Source organism: Sorex fumeus, unplaced genomic scaffold, assembly GCF_029834395.1.
Source record: "Sorex fumeus unplaced genomic scaffold, SorFum_2.1 ptg000094l, whole genome shotgun sequence".
NCBI classification, from domain to species: Eukaryota; Metazoa; Chordata; class Mammalia; order Eulipotyphla; family Soricidae; genus Sorex; species Sorex fumeus.
In genome coordinates, this window is record NW_026606151.1 from 18,624,609 (window position 1) to 18,635,539 (window position 10,931).

The 10,931-nt window shown below is 38.6% G+C and overlaps 1 protein-coding gene across 1 annotated transcript in view; it reads right to left on the bottom strand.

Annotated features, from left to right (window-relative positions):
- LOC130040128 (E3 ubiquitin-protein ligase TRIM38-like) overlaps positions 1-1,629 on the bottom strand; it is a 33,641-nt gene extending 32,012 nt beyond the window's left edge. Inside the window, exon 1 of the mRNA XM_056132146.1 lies at positions 1,222-1,629. Within this exon, the coding sequence (XP_055988121.1) occupies positions 1,222-1,629 (408 nt within the window). The remainder of the gene's footprint in view (positions 1-1,221) is intronic.
- Between the last annotated feature and the right edge of the window lie 9,302 nt (positions 1,630-10,931).

Genomic DNA, 10,931 nt, shown 5'->3' on the forward strand with positions numbered 1-10,931 from the left:
ATCCCCTGAGAGAGGAGTGTCTGCATACAGGCAGACTGGTGGGGGAGGGGTTGGAAAGCAATGGGACCTGGCAAAATTGGTGGCAAGAAATGTACACCAATGAAAGGGATGAATGTCGGAACACTGTATGGCTGACACCCAGTCATGAACACTTGGTAACTGAGTATCTCATCGTGATTCAATAATCAAAATTTTAGAAGAGTTTTCATCTCCTGGACAACATGAGTAATTGGTATATTTATTAATATCATTATTCTATTTAAAAAAACAGGTTCTTCTATTGAAACCTTCTTCTAAGGTATACAATGCTAACTTTTCCCCCAGTGAACATTATTCAAAGAACTATATATAATAATGTATAATAATAATTTATAGTGAAACACTATGATGTACAGTTGTAGATTTACAAACTTTCGTGCTTGGGTTTCAGTTATACGATAATAGGTCACCTTGACATTTTTATTAGTACTATAAGTAACACTAAATAAAAGTAAGGGTTGGCCAAGTACCACTAAAGTTTATCAAAAAAGGCCTGGAACAGATAGAAAGATAGTTCAGGCGTTAAGGTGTTTGCCTTGTAAAAGCACACCTGGTCTGATCCTGCATATAGTTCCCTTAGCACAGCTAGAAATGGATGCTCAGCATGGAGTCAGGAGTAAACCTTGAGCACCTGTGGGTATGGTCCCTAAATGCAAACCCAAATAGAAGATCAATTAGACAGAGAAAATGCTATTTTAGGAATCTGAATTTGATCTCCAGACCGCTATTTTCTCTGAGCGCCAACATATATGATACTGCTATTCCTGTTATGGCCAGGTATGAACCTGGTGGTCCACAGCACTGAAGGGCCCTAGCACTGAACAGCCAGGCCTCTGGGTCTTGTGTCACATGAAGTGACCACTGGATCACAGAACATAGCTAGGAAAACACTCTTGACAAAATTAGAAAGGGAAAGGGAAAAGCTGTAATATCTAATGAAAAAGTCATTAGGCAAGAAATTTTAAATTATGTATATAAAGGTTTGAGAACATTCTGTGTATATGCATTAACATGTCTATATATGTCTATATTATATAGACAGCCGTTATAAAGATTATCTGAAGACTAAAGTGATGAAAGCTATAACATTATCCTCGGTTTCAGATTAAAATATTTCAGGTCCATGGATGCAAGAGAGGAACGGGTACTTGCTGAAGCACTCTAAACAGTACTCACACTCACCTTGTAATCTTGACAGGCAGCTTCAGCAACGACCGTGGTGTGCCCTTGGTGCTCTGGTGTCCTCTCACAACACCAGCAGATAAGCTGACCATCATCTTTACAGAACAGGCTGAGCTTCTCTTTGTGTTTTTCACACCGATGCTCCTGCTCCATCTTCTTAATGGTGTCAATGATATTTTCTAGCTGCTTACTGGGCCGGATGCTCTCCTTTTGAAACTGCGTCCTACATAGAGGACATTGGAAGTTTCCCAGAGTAGGTGACTTCTTTTTCTGGTTCTCAAGATTTTCAAATATGCAAGAACGGCAGTAGATGTGCCCACAGTCTATCATCACTGGCTCAGTCATCAGGTCCAGGCAGATGGAGCAGGTGGCTTCCTCCCTCATGGTTTTAGCTGTTTCTGAGGCCATGGTTATTCCTGGAAATCTTTAATATTTGATCTAGTGGAAGAGATCAAAGAGATGGGTTTTTCTTTAAGTAATGGAAATACTTGTCAAATGATTGTGATAGAATTGATACTTCTAGAGCCTGATTTGGGTGTGGAATACAGAATTTTAAATATTTAAATCTAGTGGGTCAATTTAACTAGTTTTAGGCATTTCATAGTTGCTGATATAACCGGCAGTATAGAAAGATAACATCCCATAAACCATAGAAATTTTTTTCTAGATGAAATCTGAGAGAAGCCCGATGTTCTTCTCACACAAATAATATCAGAAGAGAAAGGATATTAGGAAGCATTTAAAAAAATTTACCACTGTACAAAACATCATGAATGCTTTGTTTCTGATCAATTGCTTCTGCTAGTAGCAACACTTAGGAATTAGGGCTATCAATGAAGAATTTTCAGTGGAGTCATATTTGACTAATGAAAATCCCTCTTTGTATTGTATCTAACCATACCTACAAGGAAAAACAATATCAGATCAATGAAGCCAGAGAGACTACTCTAGAGTGACAATGTAAACTAATAGGCAACTTTTATGTTCATTCTTTTATCCTCCCTGATTTGAGGGAAGAAAAATTGATCTGAGGAGAGAAGAATATTAGGGCTTTGTTAAGAGCTTCTGAAGAAGCAGAGAAAATGAACCTGTAACTGATAGATTCTGTAAGAAGAGCTCAGAATCAAACGACTTCACTAATGCATGAACAAAATGGATGAAAGAATTTTGCCCTGCCGGGAATGATCCATGAATTCAGAGCCAGAAATAAACCTTCTGTGGCAAAGACAAAAATCAAAATAAAAAATCAACGGCAATGTAATGAAAGCATCAGAAGTTCAAAACTGTTCCTTTTTGACAATGCCTGACAAGACTTAGGGCCTAGAACTTCCAACCAAGGCACGGAGAAGGATATTCACATATAACCTCTTTCCAAATATCAGATGGGCTGCTCACGTAATGAGATTTAAAGATGACTGCTGGACTAGAGCTTTTACCGACTGGATTCTGTGGGATGTCAAAAGACTGCGTGGCCACCCACCTACCAGATGGTCAGACCTTTTCATCAAGATCATGAATGATCGGTTTGAGGCTCTTCATGTTCCCAGAGCGAACAGATACCATTTGGCTACACTAGCAAGCGACAGGGACAAATGGAGACATTACTGGCGACCGCTCGAGCAAATCGACGACTAACGGGAAGTTAAGTGATTAAGTGAACCTCTTTCCAAATATCATTCAGGGCTCTTGCTCCTCTGGAGAAGCTCAGAGTCTCTTTTGAGCGTGTTACTCTTTTTACCTTTTCTTTTAAATCAAAGTAATTTACGTTAACACAAAATAAATCTTGGTAATACCTCTAACCACATGACAAGAATGTCATTTATATTACCAAGTGAGTCTCACCTCAGATACAGTGGATGTTTTACACAAGCAGATCATAACTGTAATATACCACTTCAGTAAACAGGTTTAAATGAGCAAAATGACTGTGCAAATACTTCTCAAAAACACTATTCACCATATATGTAAAAACACAAACAGTGTTTATTATAGAGAAGTGAAACTCAAATAATTATATATGACACAGCCCTCAGAAAATGGTCTTTATATTATAGATAATTTTAATGGTTTACAATGAAAATTATATACAGACAGTTTTTCTTACCATATTTATTTACAGGGTGTAGCGATAGCACACAGGTAGAGCATTTGCCTTGGGTGCAGCCGGCCCAGCCGATCCGGGTTCGATTTTTCCACCCCTCTCGAAGTGCCCAGCAAGCTACCGAGAGTATCTCACCCGCACTGCAAAGCCTGGCAAACTCCCTGTGACATATTAAATATGTCAAGTACAGTAACAACAAGTCTCAGGATGGAGACATTACTGGTCCACTCGAGCAAATCGATGAACAAGGGGAGGACAGTGCTACAGTGCTATTTATTTACACCATAACAGCATCAAAAGCACCTTTTTTTAAAAAAATGATAGATTACAACCTAGGGACAGATAGATGATAGAAAAAACTTATTTCAAAATATATGTTCACAAAAATCTAACATACATCCCAGAATATTATCAAGATAATATGCTTTGGCTGTGTCTTCTTGGTACTGCTGGAGGGATTCCTAAGTAGGAGGATATCATATGTTTATTCCTTTCTATCTCTATCTCTGTGTCTATCTCGATCATCTCTGTCAGGGTTTCCATATACCTGTCTCTCCATCTTTCTCTCTTGCCTCACCTCCCCCCACACACACACAAACACAAACACACACACTCACAAACACGGGCTTAGGCTCATTGAGCCATCCTTGGTCTTACATTTACTCTCTCTACCACAAACACTCACATTTTTATAGTCAGTCTCCTCAGCAGCTTCTTTTCACTGAGTACAGAACACGGACTGCAATTGAACTGGATGAAACTCCCAAGCGAAATGGTTGTAGGGTGCAGACCAGAAGTGAAACTGTTGTGGGGTTCAAAGTCTGTTTGCCACATGTCTAAGTTCACCTTCTTACTGGGTAGGGACTCTGTAGGAGCAACTTTGATACCCAGCAATTAATAAAACCAAGTTATGGGCTGTAGCCATAGTACAACTGGAGTCTCCTAGGAGTTAGGAAACCTCCTGTCCTTGGGAATTTTTCTCATTGTTGTGATATATTTTAAGCATATATGAAATAAGGTGGAAAATAAGGTATAAGATAAACAAGGCTCCCAATGACAAGAAACCCAGCTTTCCTGTTTGTTCTGTGTCTAAGGATGTCACTCAGTCTTACTCTGCAGATCCCAATGCTGTAGCAACATTTGGATGATTTCTACCCAGCTCTCAAAGACGATTTCTTTACGATTTTGGAAAAGTACTGGTTATACAGCCATCCTGTTACCACTATCTGATTCTTGTATCCTGTGAACCCATCCAGGGCACAGTTCATGTATTGGCCTTATAAGGAAAATAAAGAACATACAGAGTAACATGAAATTTAAGATGGTGAGTGTTGTGAGATTATCGTTCCTGGAAATTGGCATGGGAAATACTGAGGTTTTGATGCCATCAGCCTACCCTGTGCTTCTGGGTTCCAGTGAGCAATATTGAGAGACTCATCTAAAGTTTCACTATTAAAAAGTAGGAGCATTACTGTTAAATGGAGAAGAGAAACAGATGACTGCCTGAAAATAAAGCTTTTCCATATTGTAAACTTCCATTCAAAGAGGCATTATAAGCACAATATAAAATAACACCTCCTCCAATGCTTCACAATGTGCCTGTCATAAGCCACAGAATAATGCCTGAGAGAAAGGACATATTCTAGAAGGGGATAAGGGTGACCAACATCAACTGACCTTATTCAGAACCCTTGCCTGCAATAAGAGGGAACAGTGCTAGTGAATTCCAAGGTTTTACCCCTAGACTACCAGAACAACATCGTGAAGCAGTGGAAATCTCCAGTATGAGGAGAGGACAAAGAAAAGAGTCCCGAGTCCTCAAAAGCGGTTAGCCACAAATATGTTCTCTCCGATAAAGAATTCCAAGATGAAATGTTGAGAATGTTCAAGGAACTACTCAGGAATCAATGGAGTGGATATCAAGAAAATTAAAGGAAGAAAAGAAAGAAACAGTGGAATGGTTAGTCGAGAAAATACAGGAAGAAATGAGAGCTGAAATAAAAAAGCTACAAAAAGAAGTATCACGAATAAAGAATTTGGTAGATGAAATTAAAAACTCAGTGGATGCCCTCAGCAGTAGAATGACTACAGCCGAGGACAGGATCAGTGAGCTTGATGATGAGAAACAGAAATTGTATAGGGAACAACAAACAATGGGAAAAAACATCAAAATAGCTCTAAGCGAATCAGAGACTTAGGGGATAACACCAAGAGGAACAACATTAGAATTATCGCAGTACCAGAAGGACAGGGAGATAGCCCCATAGAAAAAGCCACAGTGAAAGAAATCATTGCTGAAAGTTACCAGAGTAAAAGACTGCAGACATCCAGATCCAAGGAGACAGAAGGGTGCCAGTTAAAAGACACCTTAATAAAAATACTCCAAGGCATATTATAGTCAGAATGACAGATGCCTTGGATAGAGACACAACACTGCAAGCAGCAGGGTCAAAGAAGGAAATAACATACAAAGGAGAACCCCTTAGATTTATAGTAGACCTATCAGAGGAAATCCTCCAAGCCTGCAGACAATGGTTGGATATAGTGAAAAAATTAAATGAATGCCTCACCAAGAATATTTTGTCCAGCTAAACTCTCACTCAAACTCAATGGAACGATACATCATTTTATAGATAAACAACAGCTCAATAACTTCATAGACTCAAAACCAAACTTAAAAGAAGGATTAAAGGGACTCCTATGAGATAAAAAGGAAAACACTTATAAACACAACTAACCCTACAGAAAGATGGCACAAAACCCCATGACAATAATCTCTCTCAATGTCAACGATCTAAATGCACCAATCAAGAGACACAATGTGGCAAAATGGATCCAAAAACTGAAAACAGCATTCTGCTGTCTACAAGAAACTCATCTGAACAGTCAGAGCAAACACAGATTCAAAGTTAAAGGATGGAAAACAATCTTGCAAGCAAACAACTCCCTCAGAAAACCTGGAGTGACCATACTAGTATCTGACAGCATAGATTTTCAGCTTGGAAAAGCTTAGAAGAGACAGCAACGTCCATTTTCTATTTATCAAGGAATACATAAAACAGGAAGAAATCACACTTTTAAATGTGTATGAACCTAATGAGAGACCAGCTAAGTACTGAAAACAACTGCTAACAGATTTTAAGGAGTACATTGCTAGCAACACAGTAGTAGTCGGAGACTTGAAGATCACCTTATCACTTCTGGATAGATCAACAAGAACAAAACTCAGCAAGGAAACATTGGCTTTGAAGGAAGAAATAAAACAGAGAGGGATAATAGACCTACACAGGGTTTTACACCCCAAAAATAAACAATACACATCCTTTTCCAGTGCACACGGAACATTTTATAAAATATACCAAGTGCTGAGTCACAAAACATACCTCAATAGAATCAGGAAGATAGAAGTAGTATCAACAATCTTTTCAGACCACGTTGCACTGAAGATAGAAGCGAATTACACAAAAACAACTAGAAACAAATCAAATACCAGGTAATTAAACAAGTCAATGTTGAACAATGAGTGAGTCAAGAAGGTAGTCAAGGACGAAATTAAAAGATACCTGGAAACAAATGAGAATGAACACATGAGATACAGAACCTATGGATGCAGCAAAAGCTGTTTTAAGTGGAAAATTTAAAGCTTTGCAAGCATTCTTAAGGAAGGAAGAAAGGGCCTACATAGATAACCTGACCTCACAGCCCAAGATCTTAGAAAAAGACTAACGAAAGGAAAAAAACTTGGCCAGAGGAATGAAATAAAACTTAGAGCAGAAATTAATGATATGGAAACCCAAACAATCATCCAAAAGGTCAATGAAACCAAGAGTTGGTTCTTTAAGAAAATAAACAAAATTGATAAACCACTAGCAAGACACACAAAGAAAGAGAGTGAAAAATCCTAATAAACTGAATCAGAAATGAAAAAGAAGACATTACAACAGAAATCAATGAAATTCGAAAGATCATCAGAGATTACTTTGAGAGTCTGTATTCCACGAAACAAGAGAAACTAGAAGAAATGGATAAATTCCTGGATTCCTGTAATCTCCCAAGATTGAACCAAGAAGACTTAGGATACCTGAATAGACCCATTCATATCAAGTAATCAAAAGTCTCCCCCCCAAAAAAAAGCCTTGGCCCAGATGAATTCAGTAGCGAATTCTTCCAAACATTTAAAGAAGACCTGTTTTCAGTTCTCCTCAAGTTTTCCCAGGCAATTGAAAAAATAGGAATGTTTGGTCTAATAGTCTGTTCTCGGGATCTGTGAAGGTGGGAAATGGGTACTGGTGGAGGGGTGGGTATTTGATCATTGTATAATTGAAACCCAAGCACAAAAACTTGTAAGGCTACAACTGTACCTCATGGTGTCTCACTAATAAAAATTATAAAAAAAAATAGGAACTCTGCCAAACAGCTTCTATGAGCCACATATCTCCCTAATTCCAATAGCAAGCAAAGACACCACAAGCAAAGAAAACTATAGGCCAATATCCCTGATGAACACGAATGTAAAGATTCTCAACAAAATATTAGTCAATGGAATCCAACAACTCTTCAAAAAGATGAGTTTATACTAGAACCACGTGCAATTTATCCCGGGGTTGCAAGGATGGTTTAACATTCAGAAATTTATCAATATAATCCATCATATCAACAAAAGTTAAGATAAAACCATATGATCATATAAATAGAGGCAGAAAAAGATTTTGAAAGATCCAGCACTCGTTTATGACAAAAACTCTCACAGAAATGAATTCTGAAGGAACTTTTCTCAAGATAATCAAAGCCATCTACAGCAATGGCAAGCATTATCCTCAATGAGGAAAAAATAAGGGCCTTTCCTCTAAGATAAGGGACAAGACAAGAATGAGAACTATCACTACTTCAGTGCACTATAGTACTGGAAGTACTTGCAATAGTGATTGAGCAAGAAAAAGATATTAAAGGCATTCAGATAGGAAAGGAACAAATCAAACTCTCACTATTCACGGATGATATGATACTATATCTCGAGAATCCTAAATCCTCTACCAAGAAACTCCTAGAAACAATACATCTGTATAATAAAGTCTCAAGCTATAAAATTAATGTCTCCATATCCATGGCCTTCCTATAAGCAAATGTTAAGACAGAGGAGAGTGACATAAAAAAATCCTGCTCACAATTTTGCCCCAGAAAATAAAATACTTTGGAATAAGACTAACTAAAGAGGTAAAGGTCCTCTGCAATGAAAATTAAAAAACGCTGCTCCATAAAATAAAAGAGGACACGAGGAAATAGAAACATATCCACTGCTCATGGATAGAAAGAATCAACTTTGTCAAAATGGCAATACTCCCCAAAGCATTATATAGATTCAATTCAATCACTATAAGGATACCAATGAAATTCTTCAAAGAAATCGATCAAGCACTCCTGAACTTCATATGGAACAAGAAACGCCCACCAATAGCTAAAGCAATTTTTGGGAAAAACACATGGGGAGGCATTAACCTCCCCAACATCAATCTCTACTACAAAGCCGTAATAATTAAAACAGCATGGTACTGGAACAAATGCCGGGCAACAGACCAATGGAACAGGGTAAGTATCTGTACACACTACCCCAAATGTATGAACATCTAATCTTTGATAAGGGAGCAAGAAATGTGAAGTGGAACAAGGAAAGCCATTCAATAAATGGTGCTGGCATAATTGGACAATCACATGAAAAAAATGGGCTTAGACCTCTACCTAACACTATGCACAAAAGTCAGATCAAAATGGATTAAAGATCTCAACATCAGGCCAAGATCTATAAGGTAGACTCACTCATCCAGGTACTGGTCTGGTGGCAGAGCCCCTTCCCGGGGCTGCACCTCTAACTAGACCCCCCCAAGAATGGCTGGCTTACACCCTTGGTATGTAGGGGATGTAAATTAGGCACACCACACAACACCATAGCTCAAACATCCAGGTACCCGCCTGACGGCAGGGTCCCTTCCAGGAGCCAAGGCTGCTAACGAAGCCCAAAGTCATTCTCCCCCTATATATTCCATAGGAACCATAAGTTACCCTCTTAGGTGGTACTTTCACTAGGTTAGCTTAACCACCACAAATACATTAGCCAATAATTCATTCAGCCCATCTCAATTCATACTGCATCATAAGCAGAATAGTAACAGTGAGTATGAAAGTCTAAACCACACAGGTCACAATGATAAATCAATGCAGAAGCCCACCAAGCTAACTTATTAAAGGGGCTAGCCCAGAAAACCCAAACAGTAATGAAGTGCTAGACAACCTCTCTGACAAGGAATTTAGAAGGGAGCTACTGAGAATGCTTAGGGTGCTAAAAGAAACAATGAAAAGCAATGCGGATAAAAGACAAGAGGATTTGAAGGTAGAAATGAGGAAAATGCAAACAAAGTCAGACCTGAAAAACCTGGTAGACGAATTAAAAAAGTCAATGGAAGGCCTCAGAAGCAGAGTAACAGCTGCTGAGAACAGAATCAGTGAGCTCGAAGATGAAGTTCAGAGACTCTCTAGAAAAGAGCAGAAAATGGAAAAGAGACTCACAATCCGGGAACAGATGGCCAGAGAAGATCGTGATGAAGTCAAGAGGAGTAAGATAAGAATTATTGGAGTCCCAGAGGGACGGAAAGAAAACTCTGATGAAGAAGAAACTGTCAAAGACATCATTGCTACGACGTTTCCAGAGCTGAAGAAAACATGTGACCACATTCAGGAGGCCCGAAGGGTACCAGCTAGAAAAAATTTGAATAAAAATACCTCAAGACACATCCTGATCAAAATGACTAGAACCTTAGAGATAAAATTCTGAAAGCAGCAAGATCAAAGAAAGAAATTTTCTATAAAGGAACATCGTTAAGATTCACAGCAGATTTGTCTGATGAAACCCTCATGGCCCCAAAACAGTGGTTGGACATCGTGAAAAAACTCAATGAAATAAATGCCTCACCAAAAATACTTTACCCATCAAGACTCTCATTCATAGCAAAAGGAACAATACAGTTTCACAGACAGACAACAGCTCAGGAACTTCATAGACTCAAAACCATGATTACAAGAACAACTAAATGGGTTACTTTAAGACAAGACAGGCCTCTCACATACACCAAAGTTCAACAGAAAAATGGGCCAAAACCCCATGACAATAAACTCTCTCAATGTCAATGGGCTAAACACACCAGTTAAAAGACACAGAGTGGCAGGATGGATTAGAAAGTTGAGCCCAACATTCTGCTGCTAACAAGAAACACATGTCAATAGTCAAAGCAAACACAGGCTCAGAGTCAAAGGCTGGAAAACAATCCTACAGGCAAACAGTTCCTATAAAAAAGCTGCTGTAGCCATCCTGGTTTCAGATCACATTGATTTCAGAGTTAAGAAGGTCACAAGAGACAATGAAGGCCATTTCTTATTGATCAAGGGATCAGCACAACAGGAAGAACTTACAATACTAAATGTATATGCACATAATGAGAGACCAGCAAAGTACTTTAAACAACTACTCATATACTTGGAGAAAGACATTGATAGCAACACAATACTAGTGGGAGAATTTAACACCACTTTATTACCTCTTGATTTGAGTAGAAGTCAT